Below are 26,736 nucleotides of genomic sequence, written 5' to 3' on the forward strand. Positions count from 1 at the left end.
TCAACGTTAAGGTGAAATTTAAGTGGCTTTTATAAGTGGAGTGAGGTTAAAAATCGCGATTTTTGAAGATTTTGCATGAATTTTCAGCAGGAATTGTTTATATCGATATTAAGAAATTAAGAAAGATAGCAGTTGGGCGTCTAAGAACAAATTGTAGAGTGGTTTGAGAGCTTTAATTTTATTGGTAGAAGAATCAAGTCTAATATGAATTTTTAGGACAAAATTAATAATTACGCACCGTGGAGGCGATCTGGCGTAGTGGTAACATCTATGCCTAAAGGTCACGAAATCAATTCTCACTCCCGACATTCTTCCAAAAATGGAAGTAAAAGTGACGAACCAGCCAAATGAGTTGAAAGTCACTATAATACAGATAAAAAAAAATTTAAAAAAATAATTACGCATTAAAAATTACAAATTTTTAAATTTTTCTCTTCCAAATTGTTATACAGCGTACTTTTTAGTGTAGAGCCAGTTTGAGGTAACAGTGTCCGAAACAAGAAAAAAAGTACTATAACTCTGTCATTTTTGAAATTCGAACATATGCGTAGAAGGATTTTTCCATCAAATATGATCATCTATCACCTCCTGAGAGATTCTGGAAAAAAATATTTTTTTCATGTGAGAAAGGTGTTTTCTGACTTTAAGGGGATGAATTAAAAATTGAATTCTTCTTTTATATTCAATAAACTAAATATATATGCATAAAAAACAAATAAAAAAGATATTTAGTTTTGACTCGATTATATACGGTGAATAGAAATCAGAGACTGTATATAATCGAGTCTGCGCTGTATAAGTTTTGTTACAACGAAGCCCAAACTATCCATTTAATTAGAACCCTTTCCATACCTTACGGTCATAAGAGTTGGAATAGCTACCTAAATCCACGACACAAAGCTAGATGATGCATAACCTGACAGGGGGAACATATTTTCTATCCACCCCATCCGTGGAAAATCAAAATAAGCCGCTTCGTCCACTCTGCTCGTTATAATCAACAACAGAGAATGAGTGCCCTACCACAATCCACTCAGAGCGGACGAAAACCACGCGGTCGATCCCGCGAGTTCCCATCGTCCGGAGGTAAAACTTCAAATTTAATTCATTCCCAAATCAACCGATCAGTCGTTTCGCGACAGCATAACAAAACGCAAGCATAATTTTTCGGCGGACCGTTACTGCGCTGCTGATAGTGCAGTAGTCACGCGTGTCACCTTCTGGTGGGTTTCAGTTGCGGGTCTTAAGCGTAGAAAACATTAGCACATCGAAGTTTTGGATAGTGCGAGAGCTTCGTAATTGACGATCGATTCAACATCAGGCCTTCGGAAGTCCTATCGCGAAGTCGTGGTGAGAAGTGGAAGTACAGCAAACAGAAAACCACCATCAAAACATACAATACAAGAGAGAAGTCGTGAAAAGCAAGAATCCAAAAGTTCAAGACGTGTAGTGTTTTAGAGGGCCCCGAAAGGCCAGGCCACATTCGCCACACACAAGACAAGACCGAGCAGCGCGCGCGATCGCGGCCAAGAAAAAGAAGCTTATTAATATATTAATTTCTTTTTGATTGATATGTTGTGTGTTGAATGAAAACATAAAATCGTGAAAGAAAGAAAAAGCCCGTGGGGTCGGAAGACAAGATTTCGCGTTGGAGGAGTTGTACGGAACGACACGGCAAAGACGTGCTGTGTGTATGTGTGTGTGTGTGCTTATGCGGTGTGTGACCAAAAACGGTGTGCGATCTGTGTGCGGGGTCCTCCTCGATTTGTTGATACCTCCGGGATTCGACTGGTGTGCAAAGTGGTGTGTCGAAAAAGATTTACCCGACCGCGGAGCCCTGTAGAAAACGAGGAATAAATACAACACCAGGAATACTTCGGTGGGCGAGTTTTGCGCGAACACCAAAAGAGTATCAAAACGCTGGCTGGATCCACATCCACAGCGAGGACGATGCTCGAGTGAAGAGGGGTGAAACACGTTTCATTTAATTTGGAACCACGTTAACAGAGAGCGAAAAAAATTGATTTCGGTCAAGTTCAAAGTGTTTTTGTTTTCTTCGGTTTTCAACGTTTACGCAAATACATGGACCCTGCCAAATCGGAACAAGTTTATAAAATTATCTATAACATTGATTCGCAGAGAGTGAAAAAAAAAACTTTAAAGGAAATTAAGTGGACCAACCCCGATCGGAAGGAAGTTTGTGGCTTTTGATGTGATGTGACGATTTTGGTGACAGCAAGAAACACAACGATAGAAAATACCGTTTTGTTGCTCATCTATATTTCCAGTTATAATCGATGCTTTTCTTGTTTGAAGTGATCTCTGACACACAATTGCTGTAGAAGTTCAGAAGAGGTAATTATTATATTCTGGTTAACTGAAATTAGTCTGACATCATTCCAAGTAATATCGATTCTACAAAAAAGTGGTTCTCGTTTTGATTCAGACTGTGAGGAAATGTCGTACCTCACCCACTGTCACGCCATTTTAGTACAATCCAACATATAAGTAATGTTGCCCCCCCCAAAAAAAAGAAACCTGCCAAAATCGTGCCGCTAAAACAACGAAAAGCAACAGTTATTTCTCGCGGGTGCCGCCTAAACGTCTTAAATCGGCAAATCGTGCGTGTACATTTTCGTGGACAAGAGCACCCTTCGGCAGTAAACATAGTCATGAATGGACAAATGAATGAAACAACATGCCCGCAGGATATGTGCCGGTCACATCGGATGAAGCTGTTTGTGCAGAAAATGAAAGTTTTTCTAGCACCACCACTCAGCGGTTCGCGAATCTACCAATCATCGCTGGGAAATGGCTTATTGGGCATTGGCGCTCGAGAACTCTGGGAATATGTATATTTCTGTTTCGTTTCGACAAAAAAAAAATTTTTTTTTTCAAAATTAATGCATTCTGCAATAGTCTTTCGGAAACAAGTTAGAACTATCCTGTCAAAAAAAATCTGTCAAATTTGCTTTTGTCGACACATCTTGAATTATTCTTTGCATTCTTTGTTGGCAGCTTTAACCCTTTGCGGTCGGAATTATTTTCACTTGAAGTAGCAGTGATGTATAACTTTGTGAGATTATATGCAGAATATGTACAATTGGGTGCCAATGAAAATGGTCATCTCGAATTTCAAAAAGTAACCCCACAAATAATAATATAGTTATCTCGATTTTCATTCGGAATTTGCTACGAAATGTTGATTTGCACGATAATATACCCTATGCAAAATATTAGCTCATTCGGACTTCATTTACTGGTGTCACAAACCTTAAATTTTTTTTTAAACGAAAAATCACCGTAAATCGAGGTTTCAAACTTTTTTTTTGATGCCAAATGTCTTAAAATTGCATTACTTGTCGTGATTTACAGTTATCTCGATTTTTTTTTGTAATAAAATGTTTTTTGGCACTTGGTCGTTTTTCCGCCTGAAAAATTGATTCTTGAAAAAACATTTTTTTTAGAAAACTGTAAATCGCAACGTCTCGTGCAATTTTAAGACATTTGGCATCAATTTTTTTTAAAACCCCCGATTTCCGGTGATTTTTCGGTTTTTAAAAAACTCAAATTTTAACGTTTGTGACACCAGTAAATGAAGTCCGAATGAGCTAATATTTTGCATAGGGTATATTATCGTGCAAATCAACATTTCGTAGCAAGTTCCGAATGGAAAATCGAAATAACTATTTTATTGGCACCCAAAACCATACTTTTCGTTTCGTATTCCGAGAATAAGTCCCAGAGTACCGATTTTTGACAAAACAAAATTTCAAGATGACATGAGATGAAACTTTGACCGCTTTGCGCCACTCTCCCTTGAGTCCGATTGAGCTGAAATTTGGCATAGAGTGATTTTTTCGAGGTGGTGAAAATTTTGTATAGGGTAGCTATTTGAAATTTTGAGGTCGAATTTTTCCCATACGTTCATGTGCACCCTAATGTACAACTTGTGAGATTATGATAGATGAACAAAATTTGTTTAATTTTATGTAAACTTCAGATAACTATTTTCTAAACAATGTGTTTTAATGTAAATGTAAATTATTATGATTTATCACAGTTTTATGAGGTTCTTAGCCGACCCGGCAAACTTCGTCCGTCGATGATGAGTTGCTTCGAACGATGAGTGCTATTGCGGTCTATTTGCATTTTATATGCAAACAAAACGTTTTTTCCTACTTTTTTCGATTTTTTTTAAATAGTAAAATTTAAAAAATATAATTCAGAAATTCGACAGGAAAGTAGTCACATTTTGTAAAACATCTGGAAATAAATCATATATATTTTTATTTTATTATTTGGTAACTGTCAGTCCCAGTCAGTCAGCGCTTTTCTACCGAAAAGCTCAACGTCGGCCCCCAGGGACCGACACTGGGCCTAACGTGTTAAATATGAATTAAAGTATTACTGAATCTCCTAAATCCTAAATCTCAGTTTTTTCAAGTGCTTCAATTTTTGATTTTGATTTTTTTTTTTTGATAATTTTTCTTGATACACCGTAGTGAGATGCACTTTTTTTTCAAAGCTTTTTCAAGCTTTTTAGGATGGCGTAAAAATAAACGAAAAAGTAAGTTTTTCACTATAGATCCTATGTTAATCCACATAGGGGTTAAAAAACAGCTAATATTTAATATCCTATACAATATTTGCCATAAAGCTGGTGATTTGGTTTGGGGGCATTTTTTACTCCCTTACCCGGCCAGGCCCTTTGTAGTATCAGTTCTTTACAATCATGTGGGGACACGTCAAAAACCGTATTGTGATAGTTGGGCTCGAAAAATGTGGCATGGTTAATGGTGATGTCTATCGCACTTTGCAACCACTTGGAATCACCCGCAATTTCGTGTATCGTGCTGGTTAGAGGCCATGGTTTGTTGCAATTCACACAAAATTGTCTAGTCCCAATGAAAACCAGATATGGCTCAACTTGATCATCCCCGATTATATCTTTTATATTGTCCCGCAGCATCCAAAGTCATACGTGTGTGAATGTTGAATAAAATATAAATATAAATAATATTTTTCAATCGAATTTGACTTTGTGCATAGATTATGTTAACGTTACGTAACATTTTCAACGAATTTAAACAGATTTAAACAGAGGCTATTTTCCAACAACGAGAAGAAGAACAACGTATAATGTGAGTGCAAAGATGTCCAATAAAATCTGTTATGATGTTCCACGATGGAATCTCAATCTGAACAGATTGATTGATCATAGAGTAGCACATCCGTAGTACGCGACTCGTATCGCTGGGATAGATTCAACTGGAAGCAATTCGGTCGGCACAATCTCTTTGAACTCAGACACACTTGGTTCCAATTACATAAGATCGACCATGGGATCGGGAACAGGGCATGGCTTTAACAAGTACGTGGGAAGGGTAACATTCGGCGGTGTTGAATTCTGTAATCATAGCACTGGGCGGAGTTGTGCTGTCTGTGTAGTCGATGGGTGGAGCGTTCCTGTTGAAATCAGTGTGTAATTTTGTTCGTCGGCATGTAGATTTGTAACTGATGACCAGAAGCATGACATGTCATCTTTAAATCTTTCATATTAACTTATCTCGAGACGACTGACTGACTGACAGATTAGCTAAGTCGTGGCAAGTGTAATTGTCCAACTTCTCGCCATCCTATTAGGTGTGTAACTTGATTCGTTCCATTTTTTTTTGCATGAGAAACACATTATATGATTTTTAAATTATTCAAAGTATTGACCATCACTAGCCACTACTCTTTCCAATTGCCAGAAAAAAATTACGGATTCCGTCGCAAAAGAATCGTTCAGCCAAGACCTTGGCCCTTCAATTACCATTCGTTTCGATCGATGCAGAACACTTTGAGTGGAATTTCAGTATTTCAGAACAGGGTATCCAAAGTTCGATGGATTCACTTTTGGCTTCAAAAGATGAACGCTTTTTTCGCGACGGAATCCGTTAATTTTTCTGGAAATTGGAAAAAGGCGTGGCTAGCGATGGCCAATACTTCGAATAATTTAAAAATTTTATAATGCGTTTCCTAGGAGGCGGGTGAACCAGAATTTTCCATCCGCTATTTTTCAAATAGTTTTTAGATCGAACAGCAACATGAAGCCTTTTGATACCACCGAATGCAGAGCATTACTTTGGCACCGAGGATATTTGGCTTCGGCTTTGGTGATCTTGTTTAGTCGGGCTTTACATGCGGACTTTTGCTTTCAGTGTTGTCTCGTTGTCTGTTTTTCATCCCCATTTTATCGAGTAGTTTCTCTAGTTCTTCGACTTCGAACTTTTCCTGGTTGACCGCTTTCCGTCTTCAACACTAGAATCACCACTTTGAAATCGTCCAAACTATTTCCGACAAAATCTATCCGAAGGTGCAGAATCGTCATGAATTTCCACGAGAATTCGTCTCACTTCAGCTGAACTTTTCTTCCAGTGAAAACTATGGGTTGATTGTACCCATGAGGATTAAATTTAATTCTCGGGAAAGCCTTAAATTTTATTTTCAATGTACTTTTTTCAATTCATGTGTAATGTTCTATTTATTTAAAAAAATTGATGGGTCTGGACCAAGGGGCATGGACGGGAACTTGATGTAGGACTGCCTGGAATCTGTCTGAAATTTTTATTCCTTCGATACACCTAATGGAGGTTCTGGAAAAGCAGTTTCTTATACTATCTTATATCCATTAAACGGGTAGAATGAGGTAGAATACGGAACCACATTCCAACTTGGACACGAGTAACTCGACACTATTTGTTTTTTTTATATCGATGTTCCAAAATGTGCACAAAGTACATATCACTACCACATTTTTCTTCTATTTATTTAATTATTCAATTATATACAAGGAGTCATTTATGAGTGCATTTTTGAACACAAGTCTAAGTAGCTTAAATCTACATAGATATAAACGTAAGTTTAATAAAAGTTAACCACAGAAATACATTATGGATAAAAATAGAATTTTCTACTACGTTGCCACGTTGTCCGGAACATTGTTGGTAGATAACCTACACGATAAAAACGCGAATTTGGTAAGAACTGATTGGACAACAATCTGAACATGAATCTAATAAAATCTCTATCAACGTATAACCTTTTAAGTCAAGCTCTCGTCGAATATTCGGGGAGAATAAAGTGAAACCATCCAGGATCATCTCCGAAATAATTCCAAGATAATTGATTCTTCCAACTAATAAATGCCCATTATCGGCAAATGGAGAATCTATATATATACAGCCATTCCATGCCAAACCGATATAGTGGTTCTCAGATTTTCGTGGAAAGTGGTAGTTTTGTTCTTTATCGCAAAACATTAGACCCGTATTTTTTTATTTTTTCAGTAGGGTGACCATTTCCATTTTAGGGTTGTCCGAAAAATCAACTGTTTCCTCTTTTTTCAAAAATGACTTTTTTTAAAATCCCATAACTTTTGAACTACTAGACCGATTCAGATGATCGACAATTCAAATTAAAGCCAATAAGCTGGTCTTGTTTGAAAAAATATTACATTTGAATAAAAAAGATTTTGTTTTCGTAATTATTGATTATATTTGTTTTCTATAGCTTACATCCTTTCAGGACCAATTGCGCCATATTTTTTTTATATTTGTTCCTGAAAGCTGAGGTTTTTTTACATAATATATCCGAATACCAGAGAGGTGTTATTTTTCGTTTTTATGTTATGATTTTTCAATGTTAACATGTTTTCAGTTTTCGTTCAATATTTCTATTCGACTAGACTGGATGTATGTAACTATAATCCAATTAATTGGCAAGTGTGTTATTTTTTCAAGAAAGGCTAGCTAGTAGGCTTTAATTTGATATATCGACCATCTAAATCGGTCCAGTGGTTCAAAAGTAATAAATTTGAAAAAAAAAGCCATTTTCGGGAAAAAAGGGAAAAATGATTTTTTTAACCATCGGGTAACTTTGAAAAATCCAAACTCAAAAACGAAAAGAAAACGCCTCACTGATTTCGAGATATGTTATGTGAAAAACCTTCAGCTTTCCAGAAAAATATAAAAAATATAGCGCCTTTGGTCCCGAGACCATGAAAACTATAAATATCAAATACAATCAATAATGACAAAACTAAAACCAGAAATTCGCAAGCATAGCAGTAGAATGACTAGCTTATAAGCTTTAATTTGATATGTCGACCATCTAAATCGGTTCAGTAGTTCACAAGTTATAAATTTTTGAAAAATGTCATTTTTGGAAAAAAGGGGAACAATTCGGGGAAGCCATACAAACGAAGCACAAATTTCTGCATTATTCGAGAATTAATCAAGCAAATGAAACCAATACCCATACAAATGAAACACAAATTTCTGCATTACTCGAGAATTAATCAAGCAAATAAAACCAAATTTGGCATGTAACGTAATGGAGAAAAATGTTATTTACCAGTGTTTGAAAAATCTTGAACGAGAATTGTGTCTGAAAATAATCTGATATTATAATGTCGAGTTTTGGTAGAAGTACTGTGTATTCGAGAATCAGGCCCTTCATATCAAAAAATGTAAGGGATTGTATCTAGGACACGTTCGCATATTTTCGACTCAGAACTACGCAATTTTATTATGTAATCCACTGGTTTACCACTTCGAATATTATTTTAGAATGCATCGAAATTTTTGTAATAGATTGTGTTCTTCGTTACAAATAAATTTGATGGACGTCCTTTTACGTTTGATATGATGCATAGGACTACCAAAATATGTGAACGGAAGAATTGTCAAACGATCATTGTATTTCACATTTCCCTCTGAATATGTTGCACATCTTGTGTTTACGTAGTTCTCGAATCGCGAAAGTTCATTCGCCTGAAATGACGATTTTTCGATCTTCTCAGTTTAAAAGTACGTTTTAAGGAAACATACTCCGGCCTGCACAACGACAAGCGAGTACAACAGTACTCAATACCAAAAAATACTCACGGCTTGCATGTATTTGCAAAGCGGATTCCCCCAGGGACATTAATTTTGAAATCCGTGTTATGGAAACACAGCTCGGTGGAAATAAAAATACCCCCTACTTGCATGTATATTTGAAAAGAGGATTTCCACAGGTACATCGATTTTGAAGTCTGTGTTGGGGAAACCGTAAATCGGGCCAATCAAAGCTTGACAGTTAGGGCGTTTAGATAACGCTTGACAATTTACAGTTATTCAATTGTACATCTCATGAAAAATAACATTGTATTAATTGTGATAGACGCGTAGAAATATTTCCTATCAATTGATGCAAACATCTTTCCGATCTATTAAGAAATGTTTGATTTATAAGCATTCGAAATACGGGTAGGATTAGCACACATTTCGGCAGAACAAATGTATGGGAAAAGACAAATTCTTCCAGTTGTTATGAATTTAAACCGTTTAAAGATTAGCGAATTGTAATGTACTGCATATCAAACAAACCTTAGAGAATTTCCGATTCGATTGGTATGCAAATCATGAGAATTCGTTCACAGTGAAAATAGTTTTTAATGTTAACTTTATTTCATAAAAACGTTACCTGTTTTCTGATTTGGCACCCTTCCTGAAAGACGTAGTTCTACGTCAAAAAATACGGGTGAGTAATGTCGTGGACATAACCGGAGAGACGTGGGACCTTCTCACTTCCTTCCTCCACTTTTCATTCGGCGAAAATATCTTAATGCCGAATGGACACCATCGCTGCCGCCGGTAACTGGTTGCTAGTTGACTGATTGTCGAATTGTAATTGATACTAAAAATTTAAACCACAGAACGGACAATGTATGCATCTGTTACTCTCGATGCAACATATTTTATTTCTATTTCCCAGGTACATTGATTTTGTAGTCCGTGTTAGGGAAACACAGCTCGGTGAGAACAAAAATACCCCCTACTTGCATGTATATTTGAAAAGAGGATTCCCCCAAGCACATTAATTTTGAAGTTTTTGTAAATCGGGTCAATCAAAACTTCGCAGTTAGATCAATCAGATAACGCTTTACATTTTACAGTTATTCAACTGTTTATCTCATGAAAAATAACATTTTATTAATAGTGATAGACGCGTAGAAATATGTCCTATCAATTCATGCACACATCTTTCCGATCTATTAAGAAATGTTCGATTTATAAGCATTCGAAATATGGGTAGGATTAACACACAAATCGGCAGAACAAATGTATGGAAAAAGGGAAATTTTTCCAGTTTTTATGAATTTAAACCGTTTAGAGATTAGCGAATTGTAATGTACAGCATATCAAACAAATCTTATAGAATTTCCGATTCGATTGGTATGCAAGTCATGAGAATTCGTTCACAGTGAAAATAGTTATTAAGGTTAACTTTATTTCATGAAAACGTGACCTGTTTTCTGATTTGGCACCCTTCCTGAAAGACGTAGTTCTACGTCAAAAATTAACAGATTTTACAATAATCAGTTCCGGAGTTCTATTGGTAGCGATTAGCAGATGTTATCTTAGTGTCATACCGACATAGTGTCAACCGAAACACATTTAATGCGCACACACATAAAACATACTTATCCAAATTTACCGGTCGATTCAAACCAACAGCGACACGCCTAGCTGTGGTCCTGCCTAGAGCAAATTATCTTCTTATCTTCTTTTTTTTTTTGGTACACTCGTGCCTCGCCGTATTTCGCTAATCATGCGTGGTCCCCAGTAACATCCAACCGTCCATAAACATTTATAGCGGACCTATGGATCATCGGAGCATTCGACTAGGAGGGAGCCCGGGAGAGGAGACTCATGCTAAAACGCTTTTGTTGTGACGCTTGGCGATGATGTTTGCACGATCATAAATCAAGTTAATGCGTCGCCAGCCCTGCTGTCCCTCTCCCATCCTACGAGAGCCCGAATCGTTTCGCGAGATGCGAAGCTAGCGTTGGAGCCGAATGGGAAATCACGCTGCAACAAGATCTTTTGCTTAGATCAGCCAGACTTGGTGGCGGAAATTTGGACACTGTCTGATGGTTGATGGTTGAGGCGTTTTTTGCGCATGTTACCTTTGCTGCACATTGGGGGGAAAAAGTTCCTTGCGACGCTTGACGCGCTGCTACACTGTACGGATAATTCGGTGTGGTCAGTTAAATGATTTAACAACTTTCGCTCCAGACGCTTGCAGGGGGCTTCGAGCGATGCGAACATTTGGCGTGCGATTTCCTGTCCCGGTGGTACCTAACGCGGGGTTCAAATTTAATTGGCATTGGTGGTGTTTGATTGATAAACTATCCTCTGGTTCAAACGCCACATCAAGTGATGCGCTTGACAATGGACGTGAATTATGGGAAAAAGTGTCATCGACCTTCCGATTTTTTATGACTATACTTTTTTTTAATGACTATAGGCTGACCAAATAGTTCAGGAATAAAAACGGGACACATAAGCCATGAAAACTTTTATATCATAATCTAGGGTGTACAACTTAAATCGTTCCATTTTTTGCATGAAAAACATAATAATTTGAATAATAAAATGAATTAAAATTTTTCCTAATTGCTCTCCGCGATTGACCTGAACCAGCGAATTTGCGCAACGAACACACTGAATGACCCTTGGGATTCGCAAATCATTCTCATTATGCAAGTTTAGGTGATTCGAGCTTCAAATAGTCAATAACGACGCTGGCCACGTCTTTAAAGTCACCAGGGGAAGGGATGGAATGTTAGTATGATATTTACGATCAGAAGGGTCGCCTCTATGCGTGGATCACTTGCGATTATCATAAAAGGACAAATTGTTAGTGAAAATGGGTGGGAAGACTAAAGATTCACTATGGCGAGTGATGTGATTCTGAAAATGCGAACTCTCAACTATTCGGTGAAACGAGATTTCGAAAATAGTATATGGTAACCCGAGAAGGTCGCCGAGAAACTTCAATATCCTCGAATAGACGATATATCTTTCAACAGAGGGAGTTTCTGACTAAGGGGTTTATCCATTTTTTATCCATTTTCATGGATAACATCCATTTCAATCACCCTTCTTAGGGCCTTTGGACCCTCTGCTCTGGTTCTCACTAATATATGGTTCTTTTTGGTACATTCTACTATAGAGATCCGTCATTCGCAGGCGGAATTGCGGAAGAAGCGTTCATGTTCTGAATCACCCTTCTTAGGGCCTTTGGACCCTCCGCTCTGGTTCTCACTAATATAAGGTTCTTTTTGGTATATTCTACTATAGAGATCTGTCATTCGCAGGCGGAATTGCGGAAGAAGCGTTCATGTTCTGAATCCAAGAACCAGCCAATTTTTTACGTCTTTGATTTCTATATGGGGGGGTCACTCTACGAAAAATGTAACGTTTATTAAGAGTTTTAAATGCATAATACGCAGAATCGTTCTTACAATATATGTTATAATATATACCAATAGACGACAAATTTATCCAGCATGTTTATCGCCTGAGACATCAACAGTGGAAATAACAAAACAAGTGAGCAATTGACCAAATAAAAGATTTGTGTTTTGCGAGCGGATGCGAAGATAAATCATGTATTATGCATTCTTTCTTTCTACTTCGTTCCCATGGATCCCACACAAAAATGTGTGCAATAATTCGTGTAACATGTTGAAGTAATCAGAGTAATCAGCAATATTTCATCAAAGCAACGAGGAAAGTACCACCCTTACAGTGATCGTTCGTTGATTGGACCGGAAAATCAATACAATTATCGAATTTTACTCGCTAACTGGACTGCAAAACAGCAAAGGCAATACTTCAAATTGAAGATGGCATCTATTGTTGATACATAACTGCTTTGCAGCCCAGTTAACGTACGTCCTGTTATAGATGAGTTCAGTTGAAGATTGTCCAGTTAGCGAATGTCTTCTGTATATGACCGGGTGACGAACATCTTACGGTGAGTTTAGACTAGAGATATATATTCATGTGAAAAAATATGACGAGAGTTATAGAAATCGCATCAACCGTTTACATTAGCGCGAACTTATATAATGAATTAATTCATGTTTTAAGGTGAATTCATTTACCTTCATATTGAATGTTAGCAATCACGATATTTTTTTTTATCGATACACATATACTTCATCTACCATTCCACCCTGTTATGCGTCACTCTGATATTCATTAATCTTTTACAGTTAGACAGTAGAACTTCCTGCCAGAAGCTAATTTTCTTTTTTGTTCGTTACAACCCGTTTGAAATTTATGAATACATATAACGAACATATAATTTTCAGGGCTACTATTTGACGTTTCAAAAACTAACAGATTTCTGAACAATAAAAAGAATTACATTTGAAAAAATATCTGTTCTGAACAATCATAGTCCTACGTCAAACTTCCGTCCGTGCCCCTAGGTTCAGACCCTTCTACTTTCTATACCGTGTTCTGACGTAAAGCGTATTCCACTCAATGCGTTATGCATCCATTGAAACAAATGGTAGTCGGAAAGGGCAAGGTCTGGGCTATGAAGCGGGTGAACCAGAATTTCCCACCCACTATTTTCCAAACAGTTTTTAACATGAACAGTAACATGTGGCCGAGCGTTGTAATGATGGAATATTATCGACTCGTGTCTGGTTGCATAATCTTGACGTTTTATGCAATAGCTCGTTTTAAACGGATAAACGGATCCGGACACTTTTTGATTTTAACACCAAAATTATCTCTTTTAAACTTTTTTTGCACTTTTCTTCCAACTGAAACAGAAAATCTATCTTCCCGCAAGTGGTACTTATTTGCAACGAAACTCGGCATTTTCACGCAGTAAAAATTGAACTAGTTGTACAAAACTCAATAACTTGTAAACAATATTTGGTTGACAGATGTCGACACTTCACGATTCCGCAAAAATCATCTGTCACCGTCGACTATTTATAGCAATACCAAATACCGTAAAAATACCAAACAATCAAACATTTCTGGATGTACTTTACTAATGCTGCTTTGAAATAGTTTTAAGAAATTTTGCACCTTATTAGTTAAAAACATTTCTTCCCTTTCATGTCGAAGGATTCTAATAAAATAATCCAACTTAATAGCAATTTCTGCAACATTGTCTGAAAAAGGTCAAGTTATATTTGAAAGGACACTAACGATCTGGGGTGAAAAGTAACCGTAATTTGAGACCCTGGACCCTGGAGACCTGGAAAGGTAATCGATCAAAAATGCTGAGAATCCTTTCGATAGAAAGTTCGAGGAAAAGGAATAGGGCGTTACTATGCTCAAACAATTTTGCATAATGTTCACCGTTGAAGTCCCAAAAACACTTCGATTAACAGACAAACTCCTTCCCTGCGAACACTCTGAGCAAAGGTTAAATCCAAATTAAATTCAATAAATTCATTCGAATGAAAAATATTGATAGTAATGATAAAAATATATATATATATATATATATATATATATATATATATATATATATATTTATATTCAAATACGGTACAGATTGGTAAAAAGACGGGACAATCAAAAATGGTTTAAAAAACGGTACTGTCCCGTTGAAAACAGTACGTTTGGTCAGCCTAACTATACACTATGATTCATAACTGAATATCCACTTATTTTTTATTTGTTGTTTTGAATTTTTAGCTACCGTAAAAGCGGCTAACTTTGATAGTGCGGGTAACATTGATAGCGCATGATGACCTGCAAATAACTACCTATCACATTATTCTCGTTATATTTACTATAGCACATATGTTACCATTTCATAAATGAGGTGATATTCTATGTATACAGCTATGATTTTGTGCTGTTTGCGTCGTTTATTTATCAAGAAAGTAAATAAACATTTTTACTGATTTTTGAGCTATCTTAAAAGCCATTAAAACAATCAAATATTTCTCATATAACTAACCCAGGGAGCTATAATTCAATATAGATTTTTTAATGTTGGTATACTGCTCTCAATATTTTCTCAAATATTCATTCATATAAATGTCAATATGTGCATTAAATTTGCATTTTTCTAAGAAACATCCAATATTTCAAAAATCGGATCATGGTTTGTTCATTCAGGTTGCTCCACTGATAAGATTCAGACTACCTTCGACAGAATGAGCAAACTACCATACCCACGCATTGTTTGTAAACAAACCAACGAGTTCCTCCTGCGGTGCATATTCGTGATTTTTTAACAAAGTTATTATTTGTTTTCTGATAACTGTAGTGCCGTCTAAACCGTCTAAAATGTCGCGAGAGAATGAGAAAAGAACCTATACAGACTACACACCCGTGCAGAAAAAAGGAGCATCTATATATGCGGCTTCATGGAGCTTCGGCATACCATACGGTACGTTGTACCATAAGGCGCACGGACTACATGACAATAAACCAGGTTCCCCTAACGTTCTAACCGATGCACAAGAAAAGGATTTTGCTGATACCGTTCGTGTGGCCGGAATCTGGGGACTCCCTCTGACTGCGGATTGCATTAAGAAGCTCGTCAAGCAATTCCTCGATCACAACAAGATGAACACCAAACTGAAGAACAATTCTCCCAGAAAAGATAGGGTTAACTCATTCCTAAAACGGCACAACTTAGTATCGCGCTTGTCCCAGAACATCAACGAAGTCGTGCCAAAGTTGATCCACGAACGATCAATAAATACTTTGACAATCTGGCGACAACCGTGGATGATGTTCCGTCAGAAAACATGATAAATTACGACGAAACCAACTTTAGCGATGATCCGGGATCGACAAAAGTCGTAGTGCAAAGAGGACAAAAACACGTCGACAGGGTTATGGACCATTCCAAATGTTCATTTTCTGTGATGTTTGCGGGAGCAGGCAATGGAAAAGTGCTGCCACCATACGTTGTTTATGCAGCTCTCCACCTGTATCCAACGTGGACCGAGGGAGGACCAAAAGGTTGTAGATACAACCGCACAAAATCTCTTAATATGTGTAGAATTGGTAGAAATTCCTTTTTTCTAATTTTAATTCATTTCTAGGCTGGTTCGACTCTGTTGTGTTCGAGGACTGGTTCTTCACGGTAGCACTACCATACTTCAAGGGACTTCACAACGACAAAAAACGTATCATCATCGGCGACAATGTTGCTTCACACCTGAGCTTCCGGGTTCTACAAAGCTGCATTGCCAACAACATCAGCTTCGTTCTGCTGCCGCCTAACTCTACACACCTATGCCAGCCCCTTGATGTAGTCTATTCTGGACCGTTGAAAAAGGCATGGAGAGATACATTGAGCGACTGGAAGAAAAAGAACAAAGAGTGTGTTCCTAAACACATCTTTCCTCGACTTTTGAAGAAGGCTTTGGAGAAAATTCAGGCAAACAGCGCAAATAATATGAAAGCTGGGTTTAAAGCATCTGGAATTCATCCATTGAACAAAAATGCAGTCCTCAAGATTCTTCCTAGCAGCGGAGATGAGTCTAATACTGGAGAAACTGCAGCTAACTCATCCTTCTCAGAACAGCTAGGATTATGCTGAAAGAAGAGCGGTTCGGATTGATGTTCAGCCAGGTTCCCGTATCAGCGGAGAGCAAGTTCAGCAGTTGGTGGTCAAAAAACTGAAAGTTGAAACTGCGCCCGAAGTCGAAGATTATGCCCATGCTAATTAAGTGCGTCACCCGAATGCTAAAGGCAAAGCAAAGACCAAATCTACCAGCAAAGTGCCGAAGCTTGCAACTCGTAACCGTCGTCCGTTGAAAGATCTAACGAACAGGAAGGAATAAGGAACCGTCTCTCTGCAACCTTGAACGGATTGAAAATCAAATAAATGTTTCATAGCCGAATCAGGCTGCCAAAGATATCAAGAAGTATCGTGACAAATTAACAGGATCACGCAAAACCTGAATATGTTTGATTTAATTACTATACCTACCATAAATTCTTCAAGAAATACTCTTTTAAAATAAACGTTGAATTGGCTTTTTGTAAACTTCTTTTTGTTTTTAATTTGTTGAATAAAAATTAGAGCAATGCTCGTTTCTTTATATTTGGTGTTTTACTTGAACCATTTCCACCTCATCCTGAACTGCCCACGTGGAATGTAGACGTCTCCTTAGGAAAAGCCTGCCTACTTCTATACAAATTTTCGGTTTATGAGAGAGAAGGAAATTGGCAAATGTCTGTCAAAAAGTGGAGAAAACCTAAAATCACAAAATAATTTTTTTATATATATTTGGGACTGTTCATACTTTACGTAAAGGACCACATTCCACGTGGCCAGTCAAGTGGGAAAGAGGAGTTTGCAAATGTCCACAATTCATAAAAAGTGTTTTATGATATAACTAGAAGACTGTCGACAAGAGGGATAGGAATTCAAAGTTTTCTAACCACGTGGAATGTGGATGACCAAACGAAAAATATGGGATCACCCACGAAAAATATGTCCACATGGTTTATGAACAGCCCTTTTATGAAACTTTACCTCAATATAATCTATCGTAATAAAAATAGTGATTTTTTCTAATATTATCCTTTATTATTTCAGCATTATCAAAGTTACCCGAAAACAGAAAACTGACCATTGATTACAAAACAAAATCAATAGCAAACTTGAAACAATACGGATGGGTTTTGTTGTTGTACATGCATTCTATAATATCCAGTACTTGTTTTAAAAATTTAAAAAGTGGGGAAAACCCGTTCAAGAGATGTACATTTAGATAATGATTAAAAAAGCTATCAAAGATAGCCGCTTTTACGGTACACAGAATAGCTCGGTTGAATGAGCATATTGGTAAAGAGTCGATTTTTCAGACCACCCTTGTTCTGAGTTATGTACCATAAGGGCATAATAAAAAATAAGGTTTAAACAATATCAGACCTATTTCTCTTCAGAAGATTTTTCTCTCATGGAATTGCTGATTATTGGTATAATTTATTTGCTTCCCGTTTCTTGCAAATTCCACATATATTGAGGATAGAGTTTTCGTCGTCTTCATGATCTATAGCTCTAATGTCCATTGTAAAAACATGCAAGATTTTATTGTAACTGACTATTTCATGTATATTTTTTTTACTTTCGCTTCATACATAATTCAATATTTGAACAGTTTAGTACCGAAATCTAAATAACCAAAACCTTGCATCGTCATTCGCTCAGTTCTCAAATGCTAAGTTTATGGCGCCTAGAGAGCAATGTTTACACATAACAATAAACGGGTACAGCTATACATCATTTGGAAGCTGTCCCAATGCGCTGCGTTGTTTAGTGTCATCCGCTGTGAGCAAGCTAGCCGAACACACAACTGAGCAATCATTTATGTCGGCAAAGCGACAACGTTTGCTTGACCCATTTCCTGATTCAAAGGTAAACTTCATTAGCAGAATCCGCACGGGTACTTACTCCCGCCATGATGCAATGTACCAATGTACCATTTCCCCCAGCAGAAGGAGCTGAAAGCTTCTCGGAACTTTAATAAATATCAATTACCGTCTTCGATGAACGATCATCATCACGATGTTCGCGTAAACCACAAGCTATAATCCGCCTTAATATGCACCCGTTAACATTTCACGCCCTTTCCCGCGCTCCCAAACGAATTACATTAATTCTGTATGTTCTTTTTTTTGTTTTTCCCGCACCACAGCCGCAGCATCCGCACCATCATCACTGCCGCTGCCGCCGCCGCCATATCATCAACAGACCCAACGGCTCCGCCATGAGTGTGCAGCGCTACAAATTAATATTTATACTGATATTTTTCATCCACATCGCAGCCGGCAATGAACCGCATCCGAGATCGCCCGGTGCCGGCAGATCTGGCGCGGTCAATTTAGCCCCAGGTAAGGCAAGTTGAGTTTTGGTACTTTTTTAAGTTGCCTCAAATTGCTTGAAGCTACCGACGATAACAACAGTTCTCGATAAGATAGGTGACCGTCTATTGAGGTTTAAACATGACAACTATATAAATATTACAGCTGATCACACTTTAAATGACTACTGATATTTGTGCTGGAGATGAGCAAAAACTCCTCCGAGAGGTAATCAACATATGAAGATCAAATTTATTTATCGACACAGTAAAGCCTGTCGCCTCTAATTGGGTTGCTTATAAACATGTCATTTTTATAGGGCGTGATCGGGTATTTATTATCTACTTTATCGGGTGATCCGTGCGAACACAAGCGGCCATTATCGCCTCAAGCTGCACCACTGTAAAGGTACTGAATAAATTTTACAACAACATCGCATAAAAAAACATGAAATTTGTGAGAATGTGGAACTTTTGACACTTATGGCAAAGCACACGTGTTCCAGAGAAAATAAATTGAAGCCAGAGCAATTTGTATATGTGATCGAAACAGGAGTCTGTTACGAAAAAAAAGTTGACGGGTCTGAGCCTAGGGGCACGGACGGGATCTTAACAAAAGACTGTGATTGCATGTAGCAATTGCATTAGAATTGAGTTTTTTCATTGATCAAAATCTGTAAAATTGTTTTCTCCTTTGAACCCCTGGAAACCCTAAAAAACTGTTTTTGTATGAACTTGTATCCTTTAAACGGGTTAGATGAGATAGCGTGATTGAATCCGGTTCAAAAATGTACACAAAAATTCCACTAAAGCCATCACTACCCTTTTCTCCTGTTTATTCAATTATGCAGAAGAAGAAAACTACTAGACCGATTTTTTTTCTTCATTATAGTGACTTTCAACACATTTCGGCTGGTTCGTCACTTTTACCTCCATTTTTGGAAGAATGTCGGGAGTGAGAATTCAAAAACGAAAAAAAACGCATCTCTTGTTTCGACTTATGTTATGTGAAAAATCCTCAGCTTTTCAGAAAAATATAAAAAACATAGCGCCTTTCGTCCCGAGACTATGAAAACAATAAAAAACAAATACAATCAATGATAACGAGAGCAGGATAGTATTTTTTCAAAAAAATACCAGGTAATTGGCTTTAATTTGATATGTTGATCATCTGAATCGGTCTAGTAGTTCAAAAGTTATGAATTTTTGAAAAAAGTCATTTTTGGAAAAAAGAGGAAAAAGTTGATTTTTAGGACTACCCTAAAATGGAAATGGTCACCCTACTGAAAAAAAAATAGTGGGTTATATCTATGATATAACCGCAAGGTTCACGTGGAACTACCTTAGCTTAGCAATCATTCGTTTGTATTGATTAAATTCTTGATTGAATGAAACAGTTTCCAAATTCAATTGAGTTCAATATATTTGCTCTGTGAGTGAAAAAAATGAACAAATGCCGTGTAAAGTCAATTCATTTATTGTGATTGATTGTTCTTCGTTACAAGTAAATTTAATGACGGACCTTTTACGTTTGGTATGATGACTAGAACAAAATATATGTACGGAAGAATTATCAAACGTTTGATGAACCAGCCTAAGGCTGAAAATCTTTCCAATAAAGACAAAAAAAAATTATCAAACGATTATTTTATTTTACATTTCCCTCTGAAGTTTACATCCCAAAAGTGTACAATACTTCTCGAATCTCGAATTTGCTTGAAACTGGGAAGTTCATTCGCTTCTAGTGTCTGCACGATTTTCCCAGGTTCCTAAGTTTAGAAGATCATGTTAGGACAGACATATTCCACTCTGCACAAAGGCAAGCGAGGACAAAAGTACTCGCAGTTTGCATTTATTTGCAGAGCCGATTTCCCCAGAAACCTCGGTTTTGAAGTCTGTGTTAGGGAAACACATTTCAATCGGAACAAAAATACCCCCGATTTGTATGAATTTGCAATGCCGATTTCCCCTAGGCTGCTTGGTTTTGATGGCTGTGTTAGGGAAACCGTAAATCGGGCCAATCAAAACGATGCAGTTAGGGCGTTTAGATAACGCCTAATATTTTACAGTTATTCAATTGTTTATCTAATGAAAAACAACATTTTGTTAGTTGCGATAGAAGCGTAGAAATATTCCCTATCAAGTGATGCAAACATCTCTCCTATCCAGTACGAAGTGTTCGAGCTATAAGCATTCGAAATCTTTCATTTTTTCTTGCATGTTCTGTGTTTAGGTTTTCATTTTACCCTCCATATATTCCGGTTAGACGTAGTCCCACGTCAAAATGAAAAAAAAACGAGTCTAATGTTTTGCGATAAACAACAATACTAACACATTTCACGAAAACCTGAGAGCCACTATATCGGTTTGGCATGGAATGGCTGTAAATATAAGCCCAAGTCAAATAAATCTATGACTACAGAAATATATTAGGCTGTCAAAAAAGTCCTGCGGTATTTTTTTTAAATTTTCATTTGTTCATAAAATTAGTTACAATCATCTGTTTTAAGTCAAATATGCGCCGTTTTGTTCGATGACTTGTTCCCAACGAGATGCCAACTTCATAATACCCCTGTTATAGAAGCTCGCTTCCTTATTGGCAAAAAACTCGGATAGCCAATTTTCACAGGCCTCTTTTGTGGCTAACTTCTGACTACCTAGCTCGTTCGCCATGGACAAAAACAGGTGGTAGTCACTTGGTGCAAGGTCCGAACTATACGGTGGTTTCAAAAGCCATCCATCCGAGCTCCCGGAGCTTCTGGCGCGTCACCAAAGAAGTGTGTGGCCTGGCGTTGTCCTGAAGGAAGACAATGCGGCCTCTGTTTATCAAAGATGGCCTCTTCTTCATGAGTGCTAACTTCAAGCGGTCCAGTTGTTGGCAGTACAGGTCCGAATTGAGCGTTTGGCCATAGGGAAGCAGCTCATAATAGATTATTCCTTGACAATCCCACCAAACACACAGCAGAACCTTCCTGGCCGTTAATGAGGGCTTGGCTACCGTCTGAACCGCTTCAGCGGGCTTCAACCACAACCGTTTGCGCTTCACGTTGTCGTAAGTGACCCACTTTTCATCGCCAGTCACCATCCGCTTCATAAACGGGTCGATTTTGTTGCGATTCAGCAGCGATTCACATGCGTCGATACGGTCAAAGATGTTTTTTTGCGTCAACGTGTGTGGCACCCATACATCGAGCTTCTTTGTGAATCCAAGCTTCTTCAAATGGTTAATAACGGTTTGATGACTTATCCCCAGCTCTTGGCCGATGCTACGGCTGCTACTATGCCGGTCTTTCTCGGCTAATTCAGCGATTTTGTCGCAATTTTCGACGACAGGCCTTCCGGAGCGTGGCGCATCTTCGACGACCTCTACACCAGAACGAGAACGTTGAAACCATCGTTGTGCGGTGGAAATGGAAACTGTATCGGGTCCATAAACTGCACAAATTTTATTGGCAGCTTGAGATGCATTTTTGCCTTTGTCATAGTAGTACTGTAAAATATGTCGGATTTTCTCTTTATTTTGCTCCATATTTGCGACACTATAACTCACGAACGACTTAACCAAACAAAACACTGTCAAGGACTATATTATAGCGCGCAAAAATACCTTTCCAACAAGCTATAGTATGACTCGATATAATGAATACAACTAGAACTACGCGCTTACAACGACACCTCGTGGAAATACCGCAGGACTTTTTTGACAGCCTAATATTATAGATACAAACAGCATTTCCTCCTGCCACGTTGTCCGAAACATTGTTTGTTGGAGGTTGTAATAACTTTACAGCCAGGTGATGTATATTAAGTAGTGATGAAATGGATAGTAGTTTGGCCGGATACCGGATAACGGATATCCTGCAAGCTTCGAGGCCGGATAGGCGGATATCCGGCAGCCTGATATTCGGTTCTTTATTTGCGAATACGAAACTGGGCATAAGTTCGTGAAGCAAATCAAACATTATATTTTAGGAAGTAATAAACACATTTTTACATAAAAATAATGTACTATGATTACATATTCTGTATAGTATGAATATCACTCAATAGAGTAACAAGTTTTTGTAAGGAATATTTTTTTTTCGTTAAGGATTTTCTATGATGATTTTTCATTGATGAAACTTTTGTGGATATAATGAAAAAAAATTAATACTAGTCGAGTAAGAGTATGTACTACTAAGTCAAATAAGCAAAGAACGTCATTTTCGTATTCTTCATTCAAGTATTTTCATTCAAGATTGACAATCTTGAAATTGTTTTCACCACAAATCAAATCAAACGTTACCACACGTACATATTTATCTGGAATGGTACAGATTTTTTCGTTATTTTTGGTACAGATTCTGTACGGTACAGAGTACAGATTTTTGTACAGATTGGTACAAATGTTTTCAGATCATTTATTTATCATTCAAATATCATTCGTGTATTTGATGATGCTTATACATATTTTTTTTTAATCCAGATTGCTATAATTTTTTAAAATTTTCGTGCTGTCATAACGATGTTTGACCAAATCCCTTGATCTCAAAATAGCGTTCATCGTATCGTTGCTGAGCCGATTTCAAAGCTAATTTTTGTTCTGATTATATTCAGACAAAAATCGCTTGACAGTTGCCGAGGAGTGAGACATAGTGAGAACGTCACAAACAAGGCATCGAAGCGCCAAAAAGGCGAGCAAACCGTCAATTCTTTTTAGGCATCCAATTTTTGTCCACCAACCCTGCACATGGTCGTTTTCTGAAATTGTGGTTACCTTACGAATTAATTTTATCTTTAGGCAACAGAATTAACCCTTTGCGGTCGGATTAAGGAATCCGCTTATCTTTTCACGTTAAATTTTTGTTTTGTATACCGAGTACCGTTACCTACTGTTCATAGAAACTTTGCATACAAATTCAGTAAACATTAAAATTCTTTTATGAGAAATGTAAGCTATTACATCGTTGAATAAAGTATTTAGTACGATTCCTTGCTGTGGTGGCAGAGAGAAAACAAACGACCGCAAAGGGTTTATTCTCCACATCTAGTACATTCCCATAGTAGAATCCTGGAAACGCTTAGTCATACAACGTTAATGCTAGTCAAATTGGAAATGTTTCTGGGATTTATCATTCCCGTATACTTGAGCGTCGAATCATCAAAATTGAATCTTTTTCTCAGTTGTTTGATCAACTCCACGAAAAAAACTGCGACAAATATCCTTTGACATGATCTGCCTTTCTCTGTCCATTGTTTTGATAATTTCTTCTGCTGCTATTCCAACCAAAAATTATTGTCGCTTTTCAAATGATTTTCATATTTAATAGCATTGAACATTGAAACAATGTAAGATTCCTCGCAGAAATTAGTAAGAATGATCAAATGAAAAGCTTTCAGCTCTTCGTGTAGCATCGTGAATTCAGGTTTTGCCGTCTGCAACAAACGATCCAATCTATTGATCTGGTGCAAAAAATACGTCGCACCGTCCGACGCGAATCCTTCCAAACGATCCTAGTAAGGAATTTTGTCCTTATGAAACTGATCAATCATTGCATTGCAAATTCTTTTAAGATCAGCAGCACCAAGCGATAGTGCGGCGTAAAAGTTGTCATGTACCTTAATGTTGTTTTGTTCAAATGTAAGAAATTAAACAAATGGAAAAAATATGTACTAATCTGTACTTTTTGACGAAAATCTGAACTCTGTACCGTACAAAAGCTGTACCATTCCAGATAAATCTGTACTTGTGGTAACACTGATCGTGACCTTTAGCGTGAGAGGTATAGATGTTACCACTACGCCAGATCGCCTCCTAAGCGATAAGTCTTCTTACTTTATATAATATTTTGAATTTCTATGGAATTCTATGGAATTAATCGCATTGAAAATGTATTTCTTTAAATTGGAGCATTTTAGGCATTCAAAATGTTGTTTTTTTTATCTGTATTATAGTGATTTTCAACTCAATTGGCTGGTTCGTCACTTTTACTTCCATTTTTTTTTTTGGAAGAATGTCGGGAGTGAGAATTAAACTCGTGACCTTTAGCGTGAGAGGCATGGATGTTACCACTACGCCAGATCGCCTCCTCAAAATATTGTTTTATTTGTTCTAATTTTCGCTTCAATATCTGAACTAGTATCTCGCAGTCAAAATTCAGTAAGGAAGTATGCCTAAATCCATTGGTTGTTACTTCATCCGAACGCTTTCGACACATTTTTTCACGTAGGATTACGTCTTTCGGGAACATATTGGGGTTCAAATTGAAAATCGAAAATCGAGCACATCGTGAAAATTGTCCAATTTGAAACGCTTATCGCTCAGTCATTTCATGATGGATTGATGAGATTTTTGCGTCAATCGAATTCGGCACATAACAGTTTTTTACATTGAATAAAATAATATATTTCATTAAACTAACTATCGAACAATTGGAAAATCTCCACCCCTATCCTAATGGAATTACCTACTTCTGATTGGTCGAAATTGACGACTCATGCGGCGGCTCATGTACTTACAGTTATTGGTCAGTTATTTCCTAGTGGATTTACGAGATATTTGCATCAATCGATCTGAGCATTCCATAACAATTCATCACAATGAATATGATAATATATTTTAAGAAACTAACTATCAAACAATCCAAAAATCTCCAAACGGAAATAACTCGTTCTAATCGGTCGAAACTGAAGATACGGAGAAATCGGCTTTGCAAATACATCAAAGTAGGGGAGACTCTTGTTCCCACCGAAATGTTTTCCATAACAGAGACATCAAAACAAAGCTGCCTGGAGGAAATTGACATTGCAAATACATGAAAATAGGGGAAGCTTTTGTTTCCACCGACATGTATTCCATAACAGAGATTTCAAATTTAAGGTGCCTGGGGAAAATCAGCATGCAAATACCCTCGTGGTCGATAGTTTAACAAACGACGCGCACAAATGGATTGTGCTTATTGTAACTAGCGTGGACTTTGCTGATTGCATACGTACTAGCGAATAAGTTGGGAGCGATGAACGAGTGCAGACCAAAGCAATTGTTTTTTGACGTGGGACTACGTCTAACCGGACTATATGGGGGGTAAAATGAAAACCTAAACACAGAACATACAGGAAAAAATGAAAGATTCCAAATGCTTATAACTCGAACATTTCTTACTGGATCGGAAAGACGTTTGCATCAATGGCTACGGAATATTTCTACGCTTCTATCGCAATTAATAAAATGTTATTTTTCATTAGATAAACAATTGAATAACTGTGAAATGTCAAGCGTTATCTAAACGCCCTAACTGCCTTGTTTTGATTGGCCCGATTTACGGTTACCCGAACACAGACTTCAAAATCAATGTACTTGTGGGAATCCGCTTAGCAAATATACATGCAAGTAGAGGGTATTTTTGTTCCAACCGAGCTGTGTTTCCCTAACACGGACATCAAAATCAATGTGCCTGGGGGAATCCATTCTGCAAATATATGAAAGTCGGGAGTATTTTTGTTCCGACTGAAATGTGTTTCCCTAACACAAACTTCAGAACCAAGGTGTCTGGGGAAATTGGCATTGCAAATTCATGCAGGTCGAGTGTATTTTTCTTCCGACTGAAATGTGTTTCTCTAACACAGACTTTAAATCCAAGGAGCGTGGGGAAATTGGCATTGCAAAAACATGCAATTCGGGGGCATTTTTATTCCGGTTGAAATGTGTTTGTCTAACACAGACTTCAAAACCAAATGTAACTTAACGCATCATTAATTCTACTTATAACGAAGAACATAATCTATCCAAATGCATGAATTGACCTCACATGGCATTATACAATCTTTTTACTCACAAAGCAAATATATTGAATTCAATTAAATTCCGAAATTGTTTCATTCAATCAAAAATTAAATCAATACAAACAAATAATTCCTAAGCTAAGGTAGTCCCACGTCAACCTTGCGGTTATATCATAGATATAACCCAGCCATTTTTTTATTTCCATTCCAATAAGAATCTTTCTCATATCTTTCTTAAACTTATAGCACAAGTGTAAGTGTGAAATTGTATATAGTAGCGGTTGTGT

The 26,736-nt window shown here is 37.3% G+C and overlaps 2 protein-coding genes across 2 annotated transcripts in view; both read left to right on the top strand.

The window, feature by feature from the left end:
* Positions 1-1,158: 1,158 nt before the first annotated feature.
* The window catches only part of LOC129779495 (mucin-2), a 50,530-nt gene continuing 24,952 nt past the window's right edge, over positions 1,159-26,736 (top strand). The window contains exons 1-2 of the mRNA XM_055786987.1: positions 1,159-2,355; positions 18,524-18,719. Coding sequence (XP_055642962.1) covers positions 18,596-18,719 — 124 coding nt within the window. The 5' untranslated portion in view covers positions 1,159-2,355; positions 18,524-18,595. The remainder of the gene's footprint in view (positions 2,356-18,523; positions 18,720-26,736) is intronic.
* On the top strand, positions 15,617-16,416 carry LOC129773632 (uncharacterized). The gene is made up of 2 exons (XM_055777271.1): positions 15,617-15,833; positions 15,917-16,416. Exons 1-2 carry the CDS (start codon positions 15,617-15,619, stop codon positions 16,414-16,416), a joined length of 717 nt encoding a protein of 238 aa, XP_055633246.1.

Source organism: Toxorhynchites rutilus, chromosome 3 (assembly GCF_029784135.1).
Source record: "Toxorhynchites rutilus septentrionalis strain SRP chromosome 3, ASM2978413v1, whole genome shotgun sequence".
In the NCBI taxonomy this organism is placed as follows: Eukaryota; Metazoa; Arthropoda; class Insecta; order Diptera; family Culicidae; genus Toxorhynchites; species Toxorhynchites rutilus.